Here is a 23,811-nt window from a genome sequence, read left to right on the forward strand (position 1 = left end):
GTCAGACAGAGAGGACAACAGATAGGTTGTAATTTCATTTTAATTTTAATTTAAATGTAATTTGAATTAAATTTTTTAATTGCAAAAGGCCCTGTATTGTAACAGCAAACCACTTTGCGGGGTCAACTATGAAATCACTCTATACTCACAAGCATATGTTCACTTGTTTTCACAATGCAAATGAGGCTGTTATTACATAACAAAGGATAGCTCCCAAAATTTGTGAGGGGCGCTTTTTGGTTTCAAAACAACTTGCTGTGGTGGGACACAGTCCAGAGCAATTATTTGCCAAAGAGCCGTACTGATAGCTTTTCATTCATGGCGCCAGATACATAATTTGGTACATAATGATGGATAAATGGATAGCTGGATAGGTAAATAAATATACTTGGGTTGATGACAGACCTGAAAGTTCGTGCACTGGTAAAAGTCCTGTTTGACCTTCTTCTCCAGGATGACAGTGCTGCCAGAGTCCATCTCCAAGGTGACAGTCAACGTGACGAGCTCCGTGGGGCCCTGGATGACGGCGCACAAGGTTTCCTGCGCACCTCCGCTCACCTGTGAGCTCACAGTCACCGCAAAGATGCTGCACGGATGGAGAGAAGACAAAAATTGCGCTTGGAAACAACTTCGGTGTCACATAACCTGAATATTTTCGAGACAGTAAATTTAACAAAATATTGAAGAGTGAAATGTCAGACATCTGTTTATCGTGTACAATTGAAAGAAACGTGTCACGGGGAGAACATGCAAACTCCACACAGGCGAGGCCGGATTTGACAAAGTTATTTCTCATGTTTTATTTCCCAATTGTAACCACAGCCTCAAATCACTGGACTTACACGCTGCTGCCAATGAGAAATAAAGGACATAGTGAATTAATTCGGTTTGAATTCGTGTTGCATTGAATATTGAGGCCCTTAACTAAGTATATGACAAACTTGATTGGTCGGTACTACAATGTAAACTGTCGATACAAAAACGCCAAATTACATGATAAAATAGAGGTCAGTCAACTTTAAACGTACACGTCGTGCAGAAAACAAACCTCTGATGATTCCATGGACCAGTCGCGTCTCGATTGGCTCTACTTACGTGTCACTGAGAGGAGCCGATGACGCACTTTGCAGAAAGACAGATGCCAGCATGAGCGCCAGCATTTGAAGGACAGGTGCCATGTTTGTGTAGCACACACAGCGCCTTGTTCCGACGGGGCCGAGAGACTTCTGCACCGGAGGACTTGGACACTGATGAAATGGGTGCAAACCTTTTGGACTTCGCTTTTTTTATAGTTCTCCCCCCTGCATTCTTTGCTTTTTTTGCACTCTCCACCATGCTGCCAAACGAGTTTCACTGCCCAAAAGTTCAAAACCGGACTGGCCTGCTGTCAGTTGTCCACTCCAACAATTCATGAGGAATTTGAGAGAGGTGGGTGAGGGAATCGCCAATGGCATCTTTTGTGTTGCTCCTGTCGCAATTTTCAAGCATACAACATCACCTAAGAATACTTAAAAATGATTGATCACATACGTTATCGTAATTCCTGAGGCTGTCAATGTTACAAATTCACTACTGACTCTGCCAATAAATCGAAAGGAATGCTGACCAACTCATGCATCTTCCTGTTAAAGCAGTGGCGGTTCTTGAGGGGGCAACAATGCTGTGGCGCATCCCCCCCAACGAAGATGATAACCAAAGCAAAGATTATAAAATGAATCAATACAGTTATACTATAAAATTCACTTTTAAATTGTTATCCAGCACTCACCAACGCAAAAAGCGGAACTAATGCGTGTGGCTCAACTTTTTAGATGGATCTGTTGGATTTTCTATAAAGAGTTAAATAGACAGCATGAGGAATTTCATGTTGCAAGTTTTCAAGAACCACTCAACAACACTCGGGCAACATCGGTGTCGTGCATGTTGTAGCCGGTGAAGTCAGGGCTTCAAAATAAACGCACAACAGTAAAATAAACACAGGATGCTTTCGTGCGGCCATTTTTAAATAGCGGACTGCGGTGGCCCGGGCCGAATCAAGGTCGAATGCGGACCCACTGTCAATTGCCGTCAATTAAAGACAATGAGCGCTGTGTTTTTTTTCTCCGTCAGGCCGCTGCGACAGGCTGTGTATCACAGGATTTTGAATGTATGCTGTAATTTTTGGGTGGTAAAATAAATGCTTCCCAAGCCAAAAAATAAATAGAAAATTCATTAAAATACATATTACAAGGAATAAAATGTACATAGTGTACAGTACTACTGCACATTACTCTATGTGTAAGAGTTTAAAATGTGTTTAAGAGTATAAAAAGTTTCTAAGAGTATGGTTGAGGTTAATAGGAGTTTGGAGAAGTTAATAAGAGTGTGGGGAGTTTCATAAAGGTAGACATTCCTGTAAAATCTACAGTTATATACCACATACTTTACAGTAAAATACCTTAAAGTGATTTTACAGTAATTAACTACAGTTTCCACTGCATCCTGGGATTTTGGTTGAAGTCACACAGAGAGTTATTGTATTTTGCGTGCAGCAGAATTGTGAAGCCGTGTGCTCCCAGCATGCATTGCGCCATAAAATGTTGAACTGTTACCGTAATGAAGACGTTAATCCTTAATGTTCATGAACGATAAGGGTTCATGTAACATTGATCATGTGTGTTTACATTACTCGTAGTTCATTGAATGTGTGTCTTATTTAACTCTCGCGTTACATGTATGTTGCACTCCCCCCCCCATGAAACCCTGACTGTGGGTTGTGTGCCATAGAGTGATATCTGGGTCAGTTCTGCTGTGAAGTGGAACAAAAGTCGATGTTTTCTGGTCTGCTTCTTAAGCAGGTAAAAATTTGCCTTGTCCATCTCATCAGCACCACATTGAATAGAAGCATTGATTTGATGCTGTTTTCTGTAAGTAAATCTGCAAATATTGTTTTTTTTCAATATCAGGTATTTTATTTATTTATCACTATCAAATGTATTTGTGTAGCACTTTCAAATTTATTTATATCGCACTTTTCATATTAATCCAAAGCTTTTATGCACTTCATTTGGGTCAGCTGACCTAATAGCCTTTTGAAAGGTAATGTGGACATAAAATGCTTCTTCGTCTCGTATCTACAGTACAGCATGTGTATCACTATTTAAATATTCATAAATTTCCCATACCGCCTATGCTCATTGGGTCGCTGGAGCCTATCCCAGCTGACTGGGCGAGAGGCGGGGCACACCCTGAACTGGTCGCCAGCCAATCGCATGGCTCCTATAAACAAACAACCATTGGCACTCACATTCACACCTACGAGCAATTTAGAGTTTTCAATTAACCTACTATGCATGTTTTTGGGATGTGGGAGGAAACCGCAGTACCCGGAGAAAACCTACACAGGCACGGGGAGAACATGGAAACGCGACGTTCTATATGTCCATTGGGATGCTCAGAGTCTTCACTTCACCTACGGGCAATTTAGAGTCTTCTCTTAACCTAGCATGCATGTTTTTGGAATGTGGGAGGAAACCGGAGTACCCAGAGAAAACCCACGCAGGCATGGGGAGAACATGGAAACGCCACACAGGCAGGGCCGGGATTTGAACCCCAGTCCTCAGAACTGTGAGGCAGATGTGCTAACCAGTTGACCACTGTGCCGCCACTTAGCGAAGTCTTTCTTTGAAATAACCCTGACTCCATTCGTCTTCCCATCTACAACATGGTAGATGGAACCTCTACCCTTAATGCCTTTCCACCTGGTCTCCTGGACACACAATATATAAACAGCTGTATTTTGTGCAAATGTATTTAATTTGACTTTCATTTTGTACATGCAGTTTTTTTGTTTATGTTTCTTCATAAGATTGTCTGAAAGGCACTTTGAGCATAAAAGCATGTTATGGTTACAAATATTATTTAAATGTCTATTTTTGAACAATATATATTGTTTTTTTTACTGTGCCAAACTTTTATGTGCCACCATCGGGTGGGGGGACGGGTCCTGACTGTTGTTTGTGCCAATGCACCAAACGGCAGATCAGAGTACCCACCCTTTCTGGAGTCCTTGGAGGGGGTCCTGGAGAGCGGCCCCGCTGGGGGACTTCAACAGTGAGACCTGGAAGGGCGTGATTGGGAGGAATGACCCCCTCTGATCAGAACCCAAGCGGTGTTCTGTTATTGGACTTCTGTGCTCATCACGGATTGTCCATAATGAACACCATGTTCCGCCATAAGGGTGTCCATACGTGCACTTGGGAACAGGACACCCAAGGCCGCAGTTCGATGATCGACTTTGTGGTTGTGTCATCGGACTGCAGCCACATGTCTTGGACACTCGGGTGAAGAGAGGTGTGGGGCTGTCAACTGATCACCACCTGGTGGTCTGTTGGCTCCGACGGTGGGGGAAGATGCCGGTCTGACCTGGCAGGTCCAAACGTATTGTGAGGGTCTGCTGGGAACGTCTGGCAGAATCCCCTGTCAGAAGGAGTTTCAACTCCCACCTCTGGCAGAACTTCACCCTCATCCCTGGGGAGGCGGGATGAGGTGGACTAGTGGCCCATGTTCTGCGCCTCCATTGCTGAGGTGACCGACCGGAACTGTGGCTGTAAGGTGGTCAGTGCCTGTTGTGGCGGTAACCCCCGAACCTGTTGGTGGACACCAGCGGTGAGGGATGCCGTCAAGCTGAAGAAGGAGTCATATCGGGCATTTTTGGCCTCTGGGACTCCTGAGGCAGCTTATGGGTACGGGCAGGCCAAGCGGAACGCAGCTTTGGTGGTCGCTGAGGCAAAAACTCGTGTGTGGGAGGAGTTCGGTGAGGCCATGAAGAAAGACTTCCATACGGCTTGAGGAATTTATGGTCCACCATCAGACATCTCTGGAGTGGGAAGCAGTGCACCATCAACACTGTGTATAGTGGGGATGGTGCGGCGCTGACGTTGTGAGTCGGTGGGGAGAATACTTCAAAGACCTCCTCATTTCCAGCAACACGCCTTCACATGAGGAAGCAGAGTCTGGGATCTCTGAGGCGGGCTCTCCTATCTCTGGGATTGATTTCGCCAAGGTGGTAAAAAGCTCCTCGGTGGAAAGGCGATCCACCCGGATCTCATCCTCTGCAACATCGCGTGGGCATCGGGGACAGTGGCTCTGGATTGGCAGACTCCTTTTTAAGAAGGGAGACCGGAGAGTGTGTTCCAGCTAGAGGGGGATAACACTCCTCAGCCTCTTCGGTAAGGTCTTTTCAGGGGTCCGGCGGGTCCATCGGGAAGACACATCTCAGATTCAGGAGGAGCAGTGTGGTTTTCGTCCTGGCCATGGAGCAGTGGAACAGCTCTACACCCTTGGCAGGTTCCTCGAGGGTCCATGGGAGTTCAACCAACCAGTTTACATGTATTTTGTGGGAAAGGCGTTCGACGGCGTCCCTCTGGGAGTTCTGTGGGGAGTACTTCAGGAGTATGGGGTACCGAACCCCCTGATACAGGCTGTTTCGGTCCGTGTACGACAGGTGTCAGAGTTTGGTCCTCATTGCCGGCAGTAAGTCAGATTCATTTCCAGTGAGGGATGGACTCAACCAAAGCTGCCCTTTGTCACTGATTCTGTTCATAACTTTTATGGACAGAATTTCTAGGTGCAGCCAAGGTGTAGAGGGGGTCTGGTTTGGTGACCTCAGTATTGCATCTCTGCTTTTTGTAGATGATGTGGCTCTGTTGGCTTCATCAAGCCGTGATCTCCAATTCTCACTGGAATTTACACCCGAGTGTGAAGCGATTGGGAGGAAAATCGGCACCTCCAAATCTGAGACCATGGTCCTCAGTCGGAAAAGAGTGGAGTGCCCTGTCCAGGTCGGGAATAAGATCCTGCCCCAAGAGAGGGAGTTCAAGCTTCTTGGGGTCTTGGGAGTGAGGGAAGAATGGAACGGGAGATCGACAGACCGATCGGTGCAGCGTCTGCAGTGACGCGGACTTTGTATCGGGCCGTTGTGGTGAAGACGGAGCTAAGCCGAAAGGCAAAGCTCTCAATTTACCGGTCGATCTACGTTCCTACCCTCACTGATGGTCACGAGCTTTGGGTCGAAAGAACAAGATCCTGAATACAAGCGACCAAAATTAGTTTCCCCTCCCTTAGAGATAGGGTGAGACGCTCGGTTATCCAGGAAAGCCACTGCCCCTCCGCATCGAGAGGAGCCAGTTGAGGTGGCTCGGACATCTGATTACGATGCCTCCTGGAGGCCTCCCTGGTGAGGTGTTCGGGGCATGTCCCACCGGGAGGAGACCCTGGGGACGACCCAGGACACTCTGGAGAGACTACATCTCTGGGCTGGCCTGCGAACGTCTCAGGGTCCCCCTGGAAGAGCTGGATGCAGTGGCTGGGGAGAAGGAAGTCTGGGTTTCCCTTCTAAAGCTACTAGCCCCACGACCTGACCTCGGATAAGTGGAAGAAAATGGTTGGATAGATGGATGGACGGTCATTTGATTATGATTGTCCTTTTCATGGTTTAATTTAGTTTCATGATTTTCCTATCCCATATTAATACCTTCTTCTTTCTGGAATGCTCTCTCGTTAGTAGTTACACCTGTTTTCTGTGTGTTTCATCCTGTGTCTGCCATGCTGCTTGTTTTTACCTATCAACTGTTTGCCCCAACTTATGTCCTGTCCAACAGTGTATCGTGCTAGTAGTCTGAGTGCATTTAGTTCCACTGCTTCAGTTTACTTTTGTTGTTTCTTTTTTATTGATTATTCTTGTTTGCATTTGCCCCCACATCATGCATTTGTGACCACCTGCAGTAGCTCTTCCATGACACAAAGCCTTTTTCCATAACAATCTACTGACCAACAAATGATCTAGCAAAAAATGTTTGTTCTTTGTCTGTCTACGACAATTTTGCCAGCCATCAGACGGTGACCTGGTTGCACAGGCTCAGCTGGCTCAGCTTGTCGTTTGACCAGGCATTCAGGTCCCGCATCGGGGAAATCCCAGTCTATGCCCAGGGGCCCGAAACTTGTCGCAGCCCCTCTGTCAGAGGAAGGCGGTGACATTACCCTGAGGCAGACAGCAAGCCAATGTCATCTATCGGCCAGACCAGCTTGTGTGACCGGCTGGGTCGGCGAATACCAACCCAGTCTACTCTTATTGGTTGCTTGTGGGGAGTGGGTTCCATCAGGAAATCAACGATAACCTTTTATGTCATGCAAAAATGGTTTTGCATGGAGAAAATGACGAAACAATGTAATTGTTGCAAGGAAAAACCAAACATACTAGGAAACAAATTCAAAATTATTCTTTATTTGCAATAACGTTCCCTTAGGTTTTTGTTTCCTTTGTGCAATGTAAAATGTATGTTGCTATAATTCTCCATTTCCTTCATTTCAATTATTCTTTGCTGTTGCTTTATTCACTCCAGTGTGTTTTTGTGTTTTGGTATGTGTGTTTTGGTGGGGGACAAAGAGGGTCTCACACAGGGCCCCATTCATGCTAGAACTGCCACTGACCATACCAGACCAAAACATGAACAGAAAGTGTAGGAAACCATTTTTGCTTATGAAACATATTCAACTTTATTCCCCTTTATGAAGAGAAATTGTATCACTCTTTTGTTCTTTTTAACATTAGCAAAGCTCTATTCAAAAAATCAAATTCATCAGTATATTTAAAGTGAAACCAAACAGACCAAAAAAATGCCTTACATTTTGACACATCACAGAAAAAAGGCTTGTTAACAAGATGGACAAAGAAATTATGTCGGTGAAATCAGGCTTCAAAATGGAAATTCAGCAGGCCGTTAATCGAGGAGAAGGAGGAGGGCGAAGCAGTCAACCAGGCTGTGGCTGCCGAGGTGCTGCCTTGGCAGCCACAGCCAGATTATTTTTTCTCTCTCTCCTCCTCGCTTCGCGATGTATGCGGCTGACGGTCTTTACGCCATTGTTCAGAACCTCCGGCCCCCACTGCCTGGCAACGCGAAATAACACAAAGCACATTACACTTCAGAGAAGATGTATTTTTCTGAGTTGTGGGCATAGTTTGATGGCCAATTGCACACAATATTGGTAGTACTGGGTCAGGTTAAATGATGAGGAAGTGCAACTTCCTCATTGGTCATTGCCTCAACAGAACATAAAAAGAGCTGTTTGGTTTTCTGCTGAATAGTTAACATTGTTTTTATTTTTATTATAACATTAAATTGGAGCATCCCTCGAGAGAGAGAGAATGTGAGTGTATATCATGATATTTCCATATTGTTTTCTTTTTAGGGCTCCTCCTCCTTAATTATCACCATGTCAGGGTCTAACATGCTCATTTGGCTTCCTGTTAAAATAATTAATTGGAATTTAGTATATGTGTTTCTGTGTTTGTGCTCCTGTGTGAGTGTGAGCCTGCTGCTCTGCAGCATTTTTGAATAAATGCTTTAATTATTATGATGACTTGTTTTGACTGTCTCTCAGTGCCCAGTTCCCCATCACAAAGATGAAAGGAGAAAGTGACTCACTCTCCTCAGGGAACACTTATCAAAACAACATGACAGCCATCATTCAAACACAGCCCTGCACACTTGTACAATCTTATACATCCCCAGCCGCTTGTTTTTTTTTTAATCCTTATTGTTTTTCCCTTTTTTTTTTTGAGACCCATCTTCAAACAACAAAAGATTAACAAAGCGGCAGGCCCAGACCTGGTGTCCCCATCGTGCCTCAAAGTCTGCGTGGACCAGCTCGCTCCAGTCTTCACACAGATCTTCAATAGATCTCTGGAACTGTGCGAAGTACCATCCTGTTTCAAATGCTCCACCATCATCCCCGTCCCCAAGAAACCTGCAATTTCGGGTCTGAATGACTACAGGCCTGTCACCTTGACATCTGTGGTTATGAAGTCCTTTGAATGCCTCGTGCTGGACCGCCTCAAGAGCATCACAGATCACCTGCTGGACCCCCTGCAGTTTTCCTACCGAGCAAACAGGTCGGCGGATGATGAAGTAAACATCAATATCAGAATCAGAATCATCTTTATTTGGCCAAGTATGTCCAAAAAACACACAAGGAATTTGTCTCCGGTAGTTGGAGCCGCTCTAGTACGACAACAGACTACTTCTGAGACATAAAGACATTGAGAAAAACAGTCACTGGGCAATAAAAGGTTTCAAGTAATCTGGTAATGCCGGTAAAATTAAAAAAAATTTTGACAATTGTGCAAAAAGGTGCAGAGTCCTCTAGTGATTAGAGCAGTTTGAATGACTAATAGAGGCTAAGGGTGCCGAGACTTCAAGAAATGTATACAGTTTAAAGTCACTAGTAGTGCGATAATCTGGGACAATATCCATCCATCCATTTTCTGAGCCGCTTCTTCTCACTAGGGTCGCGGGCATGCTGGAGCCTATCCCAGCGATCATCGGGCAGGAGGCGGGGTACACCCTGAACCGGTTGCCAGCCAATCGCAGGGCACATACAAACAAACAACCATTCGCACTCACATTCACACCTATGGGCAATTTAGAGTTGTCAATCAACCTACCATGCATGTTTTTGGGATGTGGGAGAAAACCCACGCAGGCACGGGGAGAACATGCAAACTCCACACAGGCGGGGCCGGGGATTGAACCCCGGTCCTCAGAACTGTGAGGCAGACACTCTAACCAGTTGTCCACCCTGCCGCCGACAACAAACTCAAGACAAAAAAAATTGCCAGCATTTTGCAATGGAATTGTAAGTTAACTAAGAAGTTAATGGCAAGAGGGAAGTTTGCTCGGCAGGAAAACTGCAGGGGGTCCAGCAGGGGACCTGTGACGCTCTTGAGGTGGTCCAGCATGGGGCATTCACAGATGTCAAGGCGACAGGCCTGTAGTCATTCAGACCCGAGATTGAAGGTTTCTTGGGGACTGGGAAGATAGTGGCGCGTTTGAAACAAGATGGTACGTCGCACAGTTCCAGAGACCTATTGAAGACCTGTGTGAAGACTGGAGCAAGCTGGTCCGCGCAGACTTTGAGGCTGGATGGGGACACAAGGTCTGGGCCTGCCGCTTTGTTCATCTTTTGTTGTTTGAAGATGCGTCTCACATCCTGTTGGTGGATGGTCAACACAGAAGAAGTCAGAGGTGTGACAGTGGTCGGTGGTGCGGTTCGGTGGGTGTGGGTGTGAAAGTGTCCTTTTCAAAGTCTGCTCTGGTAATCTAACATACAGTCTGAGCACATGTGCTCTCATTTACAAAATAAAAGTAGGGCTGCATTTCACAATTAGAGCAAGTACCGGGTAAAGAAGGAGAAACGTGTTCAAATAAAATGCTCAACTTAAGAAAAACGTGTTCTCCCGGGGACCATCGACTCAGAACCACAGGCGAAAAAATCCACCGCAAAACATCCATCCAGGACAGTTGCATTTGAATGAGGAGGACAGATCCGCTTGTATTTGTTGTTGACTTGGTTAATAGAGATTTTTGATCGCTCACACCTTGTCATGTCTTATATATAGTATTGTATAGCTTCTTACTGTGTACAAAGTGTACAAACTGTTACTAAAATAGGGACTCTTGGGGAGGCTGTAACCAATTATTCAGGTTTACATTATTTCTTATGGGAAAATGATGTTCAATTTACAAACCCCGTTCAAGAACCAATTAAATTTGTAAATCGAGGCATCACTGTACCTGGATAAATTATCTGGTGAGCAGGCGAAGTTGTTCCCCGTGGACACACTGGTGTCCATACTGTCAGAGCTCTCCAGACTCAACGTGTCGTAGGGCTGCTCTCCGGCTGATGCTGGATGGTGGTGTAGGATGGAGTGTTGGACCAGAGGATGGTGGCCTGTAGACCTGTGACTCAGTGTGGGACTGTAGGACATGACTAGGGAGTAGGAGGGCGTGGGGTTGATGAGTTGAGGCTGCAAGCTATGGAGCGCCTCCCACTGGCACTGAGCTTCTGCCGCTGCTCTCTGCTTTAGCTCAGCCAGACGACGTCGCTGCTCTTCAATCACCTGTTGACCTGAAGAATGTGAGATATAAATGGGGTGTTTTTCTGCTTTAGAATATTGGTAATACACCATAACAAAGGTTAAAGTACACAATTCATATCATGCTGCTCTGATTTTGGTGTTAGACACACCTGGAAGAGGCCCAATGTGAAATTATTTCAAAACTTTTTCCACAATAATGTGACCTATTACTTGTACAACTTAATTGAATGAAGAAAAAAATATTTTTGAGTGAGAAAGTACGAAAGAAATACTGAAATACTGTGGTTGCGCAAATCTGCACACCCTCTTATAACTGGAATGTGGCTGTGTTCAGAATAAACCAATCCCATTCAAACTCATGTTAAATGGTAGTCAGTACACACCTGGTAACATTTAGAAATGTCTGGAAAAGCCTACTGGAAGAGCTGAAATTAATCAGAGGCACTTTAATTGGTAGCAGGTGTGTGGTTGACTCATTTACATTCTCATTCATTATTTCAGTTGTTTATTTTTACTACTTTCCAATTGAGCTGTACAGTTTATAGGTCATATTAATGGTGGGAAAGTTTTTAAATGATTTATCTTGGGATAATTGTTTTATATCACAACAACCTGGCATTTGAACACTGGTGTATCGACTTTTTATATCCACTGCACATGCACCAGTGTAAATGGTGTCAAACTGCACTGTATTAATGACTAACTGGCTCATAGTAGACATGACTAGCACAACCAACGACTTGATTTATCACCAAGCTTTATGTGATCAATCATCGTGATTGTTACGTGTGAAGACGATACACACAAAAAGAAGACCCATATAAAAATCAAGTGCATAGCATGAGCCCTTCTAATTGGGTATCTTTCAGTCCGAAATTTTTTTCCTGCTCAAATGAATTCCTTCATTTGCACCATGTTCTGCAGTACTTGGACCTGCACAGCATTTATAAATTGTATCAGACAAATGTTGCCACTAATAATCAATACTTGCACAACATGAGATCCCAATGCATATACAGTATACATATCTATCAGTGCAGCTCTGCACCATTACACTGCTACCACAAAAGCAACTGTAACTACAGTATGCATACATGTTAAATTAAAAAAATGAGCCTTAATATCTCTGTAAAGTAAGAAATGGAAAGGCCAGTTTTCAAGTATTGGATTGCATTAGATTGCACAAGTACACATACTGCTGAGTGAAGAGTTCAGCATCCATGTAACACCCTATTTCTTATGAATGTATCAGAAAAGAAACATGACAGTACATCTGTACCTTTTTGCTGCAGACCGAGCTGCCTTTTGGTCTCAATGCTCTGCAGGGTGGCAGCCAGGTTCCTGGGCAGGCTGCTTGAGCTTTTGGTGCTCAAAAGAGGGCTCTAAAAAGTAAGATGGAGCAGGAAATATGGTCAGATCTTGCGGCATGAGGGAGAAGTGAGTCACTATTGAAGGCATCCCTCCACGGAGATGAAAAACGAGTCTAACTTCGAGCTTGTGTTGCGGCCAAGTGTTGCTGCTCCCTGCTGCAGAGTAGATCCAGACTTGGCTTGATGAGGAGACTGCCCTGGATCACTGTCAAGCTTGGAACGGAACACCTGAAGATGGAGCACAAAACTGGATAAGGAGTTGTAGTTCAGAAACTTGAATATACTGTAATGTATTAGGAATGCAATGTGATGGTCGCTCCACCACGGATGAGATGTTTGCACCTGCAGAGAAATTGTTGTGAGATGTGGTTAAGTAAAATAATGAATCCATATTATAGAATCCACATGTGCGTTTTACGATCAAAGAAGCCTGCTGACATGACTGTGTGGTTTAACAAATGGCACTTTGATGCTGCAATCACATACTGCTGAAGTGAACTGCAGTAGCAAAAAAAGAAGCACTGGCACTGAAATAGTGATAGTGCCTTTTGATATTTGTGTGCTTGTATTTCTTTTTCTTTTTTTTTTTTACCCCAACACAGCAGATTGTGAGATGCCTGCCGGTAATTGATTTTCATTGTTCCCATGACAGTGACAGTATTCTATTCTATAACCCCCTATTGACAAGCTTTGATAGGTGTTGGAGAATGTTGGCGAATAATTAAAGGTAAAGGCAATGAAGAGTGAGTTTTTATTGGCCAGGGTGGGAAGTTGTTGTTTTCATTGTTTATTTTCGGCTGCAAACCAAACAGACACAACGGGAGTCGTACTGTGAACAGGACATTAATGATGCAGAGAATGATGAGCAGAGCGGAAGCTTCACACAAGGAGGGTTTGATGGGTTACCTCTGTTGCGCTGCCGGGGTGCTACTGACAGACAGGGGAGGGGTGTATGTACGAGGGAGAGGCTCTTAACAGTGAATTCTCGGTGGAGAGAACATCTTCACATAAAATGTCAGATACTGTGCAACTTCTGTTTTGATAGTTAAAGGTAAAAGTCCATCCATCCATCCATTTCCTGAGCCGCTTATCCTCACAAGGGTCACGGGAGTGCTGGAGCCTATCCCAGCTATCATCGGGCAGGAGGCGAGGTACACCCTGAACTGGTTGCCAGCCAATCGCAGGGCGCATACGAACAAACAACCATTCGCACTCACATTCACACCTACGGGCAATTTAGAGTCTTCAATTCATGCATGTTTTTTGGGATGTGGGAGGAAACCGGAGTGCCCGGAGAAAACCCACCCAGGCACGGAGAGAACATGCAAACTCCACACAGGCGGGGCCGGGGATTGAACCCCAGACCTCAGAACTATGAGGCAGACGCTCTAACCAGTCGACCACCGTGCCGCCAAGGTAAAAGTCATGGGGGGAAAAAAACAAAAGAAGATGCACAAGTTCGGATATGGCTTTGTTGACTGAAATCAATATGGTTAATAGAGTGAAGTAGAAAAACTCTTCAAAAAACATTTATTTGTTTCAAGCAATGGAAAGTTAGACTGCACTTAAAAGTACACTAACAAACCACAGGAATGAAAGAATCATTCGTCACCAAAGCAAAGCTGCCTAATATTTGCAGGTCAGAGTCACTCCAGTGTGTGAGTGTACCTTTTCACTGGATTACTACAACACTAGTAATTCTCAAGTTGTAGATTTCGTGCGCTCAGACAAATTCTTTTTTTCCAGTAAAGAGAAGTTCTCTTGCCTTGTTGAGACTTTTCGGTTGTTACTTCAGCCGTTGTCAGAGCTGGGAAAAAAATATTTGCATGAACACAAGAAATCTAAAAATAAAAGAAGACCGGCATGTACGGTGCAAGTCGTTGATCCACGACTTCCATCGTGCCCACCCCGGTTGCTTGGCTCGTGCGCCGCGTGGCGCACGTGGGAGGGGGGGTACTGTCAGGGCTGCTGTTTCAGCACCTTGAGTCTACCCCATGTGTGTGTGTGTGTCATGAGTGCTTTGCAGGGTTGACGTGGTGGAGTCTAGCAGCTGCCTCTTGTCATCCTAATTACACCTGACTGCTCTTAAGACGCTGTGGGACTCCAACTCGTTGCCAGACTATCAACGCTCTACGTCGAGTTCGTAGCCTATCCACCTTTCCTATCTTTTTGCTTCCTGAAGACCAAGTGAGTTACCTCTACCTAATTCTTGTTCTTTGTCCCCAGTCTGCCATCTGCCCTTGCTCCCTGCAAACCAGTGCTCACCTCTTGCGGCCCACCGACAACATGGACTCCTATCTTGCCAGACCGGTCCTCGTTGGAACCCTGCCAATCCCGGATTTTGTTCTCGGAGTTCCTTTGTTTGCTTCCAGGCTGCAATAAAACGTTCTTCACAAACTCTCCTCCCTGTCCTCTCTGCATCTGGGTCCAACTTGCAACCTGGATCCTGACAAGAACACCCCCATTACTGCCCTTATAGATTCCGGTGCCGATGACAACGTCATTCATGAAGCAATAATTCACCAGCTCCAAATCCCTCTCCAACCACTTCCATCCCCGAGGAAAGTCACAGCCCTGGATGGCCGAATCACCCCCCAGGTTAGCCACCAAACAGTGCCATTCACTCTGCTTCTATCCGTAAATCACCGTTAGGACATTTCTCTTTTTGTTATTCCTTCTCCTGAGACCCCATTAGTCCTCGGTATTCCCTGTCTTAAACTTCATAGACTGGACATGTTTAGCTATACCAGGGTGGAGCCCTCACTGTCACTCACACTGCCTGCGTTCTGCGATACCCCCATCTGGAAACCCACCACCATCTGCCACACCCTATGACCTCTCCCAAGACCCTGAAAAATATCATGACTTCTCCCCTGTTTTCAGTAAAGACCTGGCCATTTCTCTGTATCAACTATCGTGGACTTAATGACATGACCATTAAAGACAAATCACCACTACCCCTCATTGAGCCGTCATTTGAACCCCTCTGCGATACACAAATATTCACCAAGTTGGACCTACGAAACTTCTACCACCTCATCCGTATCCGAGAGGGGGATGAATGGAAGACCGCTTTCAATACCCCTCTCGGACACTTTGAGTACTTAGTCATGCCATTCAGATTAACCGACGCCCCTGCAGTCTTCCAAGCCTTCATCAATGACGTTCACCGTGACATGTTAAACCGGTTCGTTTTTGTTTACCTGGACGACATCCTAATTTTTTCCCACTCCCCAGATGAACACCATACTTACGTACGGCAAGTTCTCCAGCGCCTTCTCGAAAACCGTCTGTACGTGAAACCGAAAAAATGCGAATTCCACCTCTCCTCCGTACATTTCCTCTGCTACATTATTGGTTTCTCACCGCCGCTTCAGCCGCAATTACAGCAAGGTCGCACTTCCCCTCACCAGCCTCACAGCCACCAAGTCTCCCTTTCAGTGGACCCCGGCAGCATCCCAAGCTTTTGAGCAACTCAAAACCCTTTTTACCAGTGCTCCCATCCTATGCCACCCCGACCCCTCCCTCCAGTTTGTGGCCTCTCTCTCTCCCCCTTCCCCTCTCTGTTTTCAGCACCTGTCTCCAATCACCCTCATCACCACCGGTATTAAGCCTGCCGGTTCCAGGAAATCCTCACCAAAGTATTGCAGTTACTTCAAGCGGTACCATGGCCCATTTACCTCCAAGTAAGCCACACTATTCTTCGTTCCCTTTTTTGACTCCTGTGTTTCCTTGTTCTCAGTGTTCCCGATCCACATCACTCCTGCCACCAAGCCAGCCGCCTGTTCTGTCCACTGCCTGCCACCTGTCAACGCCACCGCCTGCCAACGCACTCAGAATCACCTCCATAACTTTTATTCAATAAACTGTTCATCATTTTACATCTGCCTCCGCCTGCTCTTGGGACCAGCCACTCCCCATACGTGACAGACATGGTTGCAAAAAAGTGGATTTCTGAAAACACGAAGAAAGTCTGTCTCAATAAAAAAGAAAAAGTGGAGTCCGAAGGATGACTTCTTCGCGAACTGATCAGATTTGACAATGCAGCATCAAAACTGTATGTGTCTGTAAAAGAGGGACAGACTTCATATTATTCTCCTTTTGAGAGAGTAATCGTGTATTATGACAAAAAGAAAAATACTTGGGAGTGTGCATGTGCTAAGCCGACCATCTCTTGTCCTAATAAGTCAATTGCAAAATGGCATTTGAACCAGATGCATCCTGAACTTTTTAATAAGGTCAAGAGTACTGACAGTGATGTGCTTGACTATTTTGGAAAGCTTGACACACAGGATGGACAAAATACTGTGCAAAACACTAATGCTGTCATGGTCTGTGTTTTGGTTTGGGTTGTGTTTAGTTTTGTTCCATGTTCTCCTGTGTTCCATGTTTGTCGTGTGCTCATTTGGTTGTTGTGTCCACCTGTTCTCGTCTACCTTGTGTCGACCAATCAGCTCTCTCCAGCCACTCGTGTCTTGTCCAGGTGTTCCTCGTCGTCTCGTCAATCTGTTTGTATTTAGTTCCCTGGTTTGTTTCAGTTCTTGTCGGTTCATTGGCGTTGCCTCCCTGCTTCCCTGCACTTGGGTCCTCCATGATTTTGCCTTGCCTTCCTCACCTTCGACCAAACCCCAAACGTGACAGAATGAACCGACTAGAACAGGACCCAACGGGAAGAACATGGCGTCACCCTGGACACCACCAAACTGCCTCCCACTGTCCTCAGCCTGCCAACCATAAGCCCTATCGTTCAGTCTTTTCTGTCCATTTCATCTGTGCCCCCCACTTCTCCTAGTTATTCACCATGCCCTACTATTTTACATCCACATGTTTTTTTAGATTCAGATTTGTCTGATTGTGAAGATGGCCCCGATTTAGTTAACCGCTTGTCAAATTCTGACTCTTGACACAGATTTAGATTTTGCCTTCCCTAGTTTATCCCGGCGGCACGGTGACCGACTGGTTAGAGCGTCAGCCTCACACTTCTGAGGACCTGGGTTCAATCCCCGGTCCCGCCTATGTGGAGTTTGCATGTTCTCCCCGTGCCTGCGTGGGTTTTCTCCGGGCACTCCGGTTTCCTCCCACATCCCAAAAACATGCATTCATTGGGGACTCTAAATTGCCCGTGAGTGCGAATGTTGTTTGTTTGTATGTGCCCTGCGATTGGCTGGCAACCAGTTCAGGGTGTAGCCCGCCTCCTGCCCGATGATAGCTGGGATAGGCTCCAGCACGCCCGCGACCCTAGTGAGGAGAAGCGGCTCAGAAAATGGATGGATGGTTTATCCCGTCCTAGTCAGTTTTTGGTCACCGCTCCCCGTTTCCAACCCCAGTGAGTCCAAATCCTTTCCCTTGGACCTTTTCTTGGGCACCCATTTGGCCATCTACCCGGGACCGCCGCGTGGTGGCCAACGGAGGCGCCCAAGTAAAGGTCAAATTTTGCCCTCTCATTTTTTTCCCCCTGTTCCCAAGTCACTTAATTTTTCACCCGTTCCCACACATTGTTCCACGCCTCCAATTAAGTCACGTCTATTCAAACCTATTACTATACAGATATATTTTAATATTTTGTTTTTTTTGTTAACAGGTGTCGTGACCTGGAGTCAGTACTCCCCTGAATATAGGAACACATACAGAATCCTCTATGTCATTGCCACCTGTGTCCAATGTCATAATAATGATAAAGACACAAAAGGTTATCGAGGAAGGGGAAAGAGAGGAGAACTTCTCAGTTTTCAGTCCGACGGCGACAGTCTGGGAGGATGCTGCTCAATGGACTGTTTTTTTTTTCTGGAGGGACTTATTAAAAAATAAATTTGCTTTTGATTCATGTTTTTGTGTGAATATCTGAAGTTACAAAAGCATCTTCATTCCATACAAGCTCCACAGTTATATAAAAACAGTGTTTGTGTAGGAACAGTAACATTTACAAAAACCCAGTTTAGATTACAAAAAAAATAATACAATTTACGGGCTTCATATGGACAGCATATTAGGGTTAGCAGGTCTGGAAAATTATACAACACACAAAGGTTTAATTGCTTGTAGTGGAACACAAAGTTTTAATTCCTTGTAGTGTGCCTGTATAGGTAAATAATTTGAGGATTAAGTGCCTTTATTAAATACATGTAATTATAGTATTTTGAAATATTGAAACAGTCTGAGATCCAGAAATCCAAAGTCAATGACATCAATTAAAATGGTTGTTTGAAGCAATTATTCAGCCACTGACATACAAACTGTCATTTCAAACTCGTCAATGTTTTCCTTCCCAACATGGCCGCCTCGGAGGCACGTGGGGGCGTACCCAAGTGGGGGCGTACCCAAGAGTGGGCGTAACCACACGGAGAGGCTGCAGACAGATACAATTGAACTCACGAGGCGAGTAGAATGGCTTCCAGTTCAAAAACAGCGACTCTAAATGCGGGCTGCACTGCGTGCTGAGCTCCGTGACGTCTGTACACCATTTTTCGTTGCTATAGAAGCATGTCCCGCCGCCTTTTGTTTCCCCGGGTAACTCCAGGACTCGGTCTGTCCGGTGAAGATGGAAGCCGGGAAAGCATGACGCCGCCATCTCGGGGACAGGCTCACAAAGCCAAGTCTCCGTAAAGCACAGGGCGGCGGAACGTCCGAAGTCTTTACTGGTCTTTATCAGAAGATGAAGGTCGTCCGTTTTGTTGGGTAGGGAGCGTAGATTCTCGAGGTGGATCGACGGAAACGCCAATCTGTATCCTCTCTTGCGGAGCTTAACTTGGATGCTGGCTCGCTTCCCTCTGTCTCCATGCGCCAAAGACCACCGCAGTCGCTGCTCCGGTGAGTGACTCGGGGGAAAAACTGAGCGGAAAGTTGAAGGAAAGTCCGGAGTAGACTCCTTGATGTTTAGCAAGTCACCCCTCGTGTAAGTCGCGTAATGTCTCCAAAGACGAACGAAAAACAAAAAAAAACATAAACAATACTAGGAACTGTTTTCTTTAAATGGGCAAAATCTCTAATGTACCTACTCGTTCGCCTTCACTTGTGAATTAAAAGTTGAATTCTAGCGAACAAAATAAACAAAGAAAACAAAAACAAAAACGTTTACATTGAGAGAGTGGAGAAGTGTGGCTCAGATACTGGCACTAGTTTCCGGTGCGCCTCAGCGGAAGGACACCGTATTGCAGCGTGAAGGTGTAACTTTCGTTGCAGCCCTGTTGCATCAGATCCGCAGGGGGACTCAACACTCTTGTGGGCTCACTATTGGCTTAGACTGGGAACTTTTTGGTGTGTGTTTCTATTGGCCTCCCATCATTCTTTACACTGATTGCTCATCATTTCACACGAGCACCGACCAGGGAGTTGTGTTACTGACCTCCAGAAAAAAAAATAAGATCCCACAGGTCATAATATAATTAACCAGCTAACTGCAATTGAGCTTATCAAAATTGTATTCATTTTTATGGATCTATTTCGATTTAATGATGAGAGTTAAATTAATAATAAGCAAGCAATTGTGAAACGGGACGGTAACTGAAATACAAATTAATACACTTTAATTCCAAAATATTAAGTCAAGAAGATGATTGTTGCACATTACAGACTTTTTATTTTTCCCATTAATATTTTTTAAATCTTATTATTCCATGCATTTCAATCCTCTTTATCATAATTTTCTTTTTCACAGGTTGATATGGTCCAACAACAGTGGTTGCAATTCATTGCTCAGACAGAATAATTACGACATTAGACAATAGCAAAAATAAAATGCTAAGGTTTAGATTAGTAGTTATTTTGTACCAATTTATAACAAGAGTATACCCCAAATAAAGGGTTCATAAAATGTTTATAACTGAGTTAATAATTATGTCAGAAACAGTTACATTAAAAACAGTTATAAACATCTCATAGCTCACCATTTCGCCTGTTAAAGGTTATCAAATGACATGACATTACAATTTATCACATTTTAATAAAGTGTTGACAGCACGTTATCACACATCTATAAACTCATCATGAGGGTACCCCTTATTGTAACCCACTTCTTACAGCATTTCCAAATTGTCTACAATTTTACAAAATGCACATTAAATATTCAAATTACCTAAATACAAACTAAATGTTGATTCCCATGTGAGCTTGAGCCTTTTGAACCATAAGGTCAAGTCCCCCCCAAAAATACAAATGTTTGTTGGAGAGATGCTTGTTTGACTTCTAGCTTCCTTAAACAAGCAATCTCTGCTCAGGCCCTTCCTCTGTGGAGTTTGCATGTTTGCCTGTACTTTCTGCTGGCACTCCAGCTTTTTTACGCATTCCAAAAGCGTATTTCTTGGGTTAATTGAAAACTCCAAATCGTCCATTGGCGTGATTATGAGTGTGAAGGCTCCCAGTATGTGTCCTGCGATTGATTGGCTACCAGTCAAGGGTGGACCTTGCCTCTCACCGAAAGTCAGCCCGGTTAAACTCCATCTCACCCGTGACTTTAATGAGGTCAAAACAGTATAGAAAATGGATGTATAAATGTAACTAAATTATTCATTCATTCATTCATTTTTTTTTACCGCTTATCCTCACTAGGGTCGCGGGCGTGCTGGAGCCTATCCCGGCTATCTTCGGGCAAGAGGCAGGGTACGACCAGAACTGATCGCCATCCATTCACAGGGCACATATAAACAAACAAACCGTTCGCACTCACATTCACAGCTCCTGGCAATTTAGAGTCTTCAATTAACCTATCTGCATGTTTTTAGGACGTGTGAGGAAACCGGAGTACCCGGAGAAAACCCACACAGGCACGGGGAGAAGATGCAAACTCCACACAGGCGGGGCCGGGTCCTTAGAACGATGAGGCGGATGTGCTAACCAGTCGCCCACCGTGCCACTAATTAAATCATAACATGTAATAAACCTGATATTGACTGTGTGTTTAATAAGGATTTAGGTAGGCATTGATTTTATCAATGACTTTTGACGGTGATATTGTACTTTTTTCACAATTTAAAACCCAAGTATTACCATTCCGTTTCACATTCGAAAACTTTATTGATCCCTGTGGGGCCAGGAAGACTTGTGGTGGAGCTTGGGGATGGCTACTTGTACTTATGCTCTAACCAGACGTCCACCGTGCCCTTTTTGTTATTTGGATTTAAATGTTCTTAACTTCTGATCTGAAAGACCTGTGGGTAATAATATTAATGTCAAAAATCACCAACTCATTTCAAATTATCCCTTACCATTTAAGTTGGCCGCAATATTAATGAGTGACAGTTTTACACAGTTTACAATGCTTGTTTTGGAAAATCTTTGCGAGGTTTTGAGCTTCTTGCAGGCTAGTTTGCGTCAATCTCATCTGCTGTGTGTGTGTGTTTGGTCGTCTGTGTGGTGACTCTTCATAATGCATTCTAGGACAGATCAGGAAAAACTTTATGACAAGATTTGTTGTAATGGATGGTAAAATTGCGGCACGGTGGCCGACTGGTTAGAGCGTCAGCCTCACAGTTCTGAGGACCCGGGTTCAATCCCCGGTCCCGCCTGTGTGGAGTTTGCATGTTCTCCCCGTGCCTGCGTGGGTTTTCTCCAGGCACTCCGGTTTCCTCCCACATCCCAAAAACATGCATGAATTGGAGACTCTAAATTGCCCATAGGCATGAGTGTGAGTGCGAATGGTTGTTTGTTCCTATGTGCCCTGCAATTGGCTGGCAACCAGTTCAGAGTGTACCCCGCCTCCTGCCCGATGACAGCTGGGATAGGCTCCAGCACGCCCGCGACCCTAGTGAGGAGAAGCGGCTCAGAAAATGGATGGATGTATGGTAAAATTGTGGTGAGGACAGATTCACAAAGTGCCTCCAAAACTACGCCCCTGCTCCCAGCTGCACTCAGAGCAGCCACTGTGTGAAGCCACTGTACAGTATGTCGACAGCTTGAACATTAACAATGCACTTAATTATTGGAAAATAAAAAAAATCTTAAATACTGATTCAATGAAAATGCATTACACATAAAGCTTAAATGTAAATGTTACCTCAATAAATTAAATGCAAATCTATTGTACTTAAAAGTTAAATATAACTGAACTGTTATACAGTTAAACTGTTATAACAGTTAAATATAACTGAAATGTACTTACTGTACTGGATTATAAGAAAAGTTCAAGACACTGTCAAATTTTGCACACTTTTAACATTTCTTTTTATTCTTTCACGTACCACTCGAGCAGTGATTCTCAAAGTAGTGGGACGCGGGCTCCCTTGAGCAGGGATCTTGTTTGACGTCACGTCTGAGACGTACAAAAATGAGCAGCAACGCATAAAATATGGTGAATCTGCATCCACAGACGCATAGCATTGCTACCGTCGTATAGGTGTGTGTTGCTGAAGTGCTTCAGTGAATCATTATCCACTAAAAGTACGAGTCCTGTCTTGGTGCTAGCCAATCAGAGGCAGAGTAGGCCGGTAGAAGCTCATCCATGCTTTTATCTCAAGTAGACTTGACTATTGTAATGGTCTTCTGACTGGACTGTCCAAAAAGAACATTAAACAGCTGCAGCTCATTCAGAATGCTGCAGGTCGGGTTCTGACCAGAACAAAGAGGTCAGAGCATATTACTCCAATTCTAAAGTCTTTACACAGGTCAGCTTTAGAATATATTTTAAAGTTCTGCTACAGGTCTATAAATCACGAAATGGTTTACGAACTGAATACATGTAAGAAATGCTAAGGAATATAAACCCAGTAGGGCTCTGAGATCGACAGACTCAGGTCAAATAGTGGAGCACAGAGTCAAAAGCAAACATGGGGAATTAGCATTTAGCTATTATGCTGCACACAATGGAATAAGTTGCCAGCAGAAGTTACATCAGCCCCAAGTGTGAATGTTTTTAAATCCAGGTTATAAATTCTTTTTTTTTCTCATCCTTTTAAGAGCATTTCCACTTTTAAATGATATTTCTTGCACTGCGCGCTGTTTTAATTGTACTTTTATTCTTTTTTTTCTCACTTTGTTTTGCAGTGGATTTTTTCACCTGTGGTTCTGAGTCGGTGGTCCCCCGGGAGAACACCGGCTTCCAATAGGCAGGAATGAATGAAAACTTCGAGACACCGCGGCTTTTGGGCTAATTAGATTTATTGAACAAGCCTTCGTGTCATAGCAGCTGCTTACAAGGCCAGAACAAAGAAAAAAGCCCCCGAAACACCTGGATGCCAGTTTATAAAGGTTTAATTATCTGGGCGTGGAATTAACCCAGCCCCTGGGTTTAACCGGAATGTGGACGCTCCGCATGACCATATTTGGAGTGTTCTATTGGCCACAAGGTGGCACTCTGTGTCCGTGAAATACCCACACCCACCCGCTGGCGACTAACAGACTGGCCAGGTGAACAAATAGTACCCTTATCTTGTAAGATGCCAAACAGTCCTCTTTGAAGACCGGAACCCCTGTTGTAAACCAAAGACAGGTTATTGTCTGACAAGAGAAGGAAAACCCTCATAAACGCACAAATGGCTGAAGGAATTCCTTTGATGAAAAATACAAAGAAAAAATGGTTGGCTTGATTACTGA

At 44.6% G+C, this 23,811-nt stretch overlaps 2 protein-coding genes and 1 long non-coding RNA gene across 7 annotated transcripts in view; 1 reads left to right on the forward strand and 2 right to left on the reverse strand.

Moving 5' to 3' along the window:
- Positions 1–1,393, reverse strand: part of LOC133482564 (alpha-2-macroglobulin-like protein 1) — a 32,356-nt gene extending 30,963 nt beyond the window's left edge. Inside the window, exons 1-2 of the mRNA XM_061782834.1 lie at positions 1,096–1,393; positions 406–586 (exon numbers count right to left, since the gene is read on the reverse strand). Of these exons, the coding sequence (XP_061638818.1) occupies positions 406–586; positions 1,096–1,178 (264 nt within the window). The 5' untranslated portion in view covers positions 1,179–1,393. The remainder of the gene's footprint in view (positions 1–405; positions 587–1,095) is intronic.
- Positions 1,394–7,230: 5,837 nt separating this feature from the next.
- LOC133482726 (uncharacterized) lies at positions 7,231–15,681 on the reverse strand. Of its 3 annotated transcripts, none has more exons than XR_009789889.1 (5): positions 15,543–15,681; positions 12,407–12,516; positions 12,198–12,300; positions 10,614–10,947; positions 7,231–7,927 (listed from the first exon to the last, which is right to left on the reverse strand). It is a non-coding gene; the product is annotated as an uncharacterized LOC133482726 (long non-coding RNA). The 3 variants fall into 3 exon arrangements; XR_009789890.1 differs by lacking the exon at positions 7,231–7,927 and adding an exon at positions 9,924–10,029; XR_009789888.1 differs by lacking the exon at positions 7,231–7,927 and having other exon boundaries at positions 9,992–10,947.
- Positions 15,682–18,625: 2,944 nt separating this feature from the next.
- LOC133482230 (alpha-2-macroglobulin-like protein 1) overlaps positions 18,626–23,811 on the forward strand; it is a 58,617-nt gene continuing 53,431 nt past the window's right edge. For 2 of the 3 annotated variants that reach the window (XM_061782144.1, XM_061782146.1), the window contains exon 1: positions 18,626–19,095. Coding sequence is in view for 1 of the 3 variants with exons in the window: in XM_061782147.1 (XP_061638131.1) it covers positions 19,038–19,095 (58 nt within the window). In the remaining 2 variants the exon portion in view is untranslated. The remainder of the gene's footprint in view (positions 19,096–23,811) is intronic. The other variant, XM_061782147.1, reaches the window with a different exon arrangement.

This window comes from Phyllopteryx taeniolatus, chromosome 8 (genome assembly GCF_024500385.1).
Source record: "Phyllopteryx taeniolatus isolate TA_2022b chromosome 8, UOR_Ptae_1.2, whole genome shotgun sequence".
NCBI lineage: Eukaryota > Metazoa > Chordata > Actinopteri > Syngnathiformes > Syngnathidae > Phyllopteryx > Phyllopteryx taeniolatus.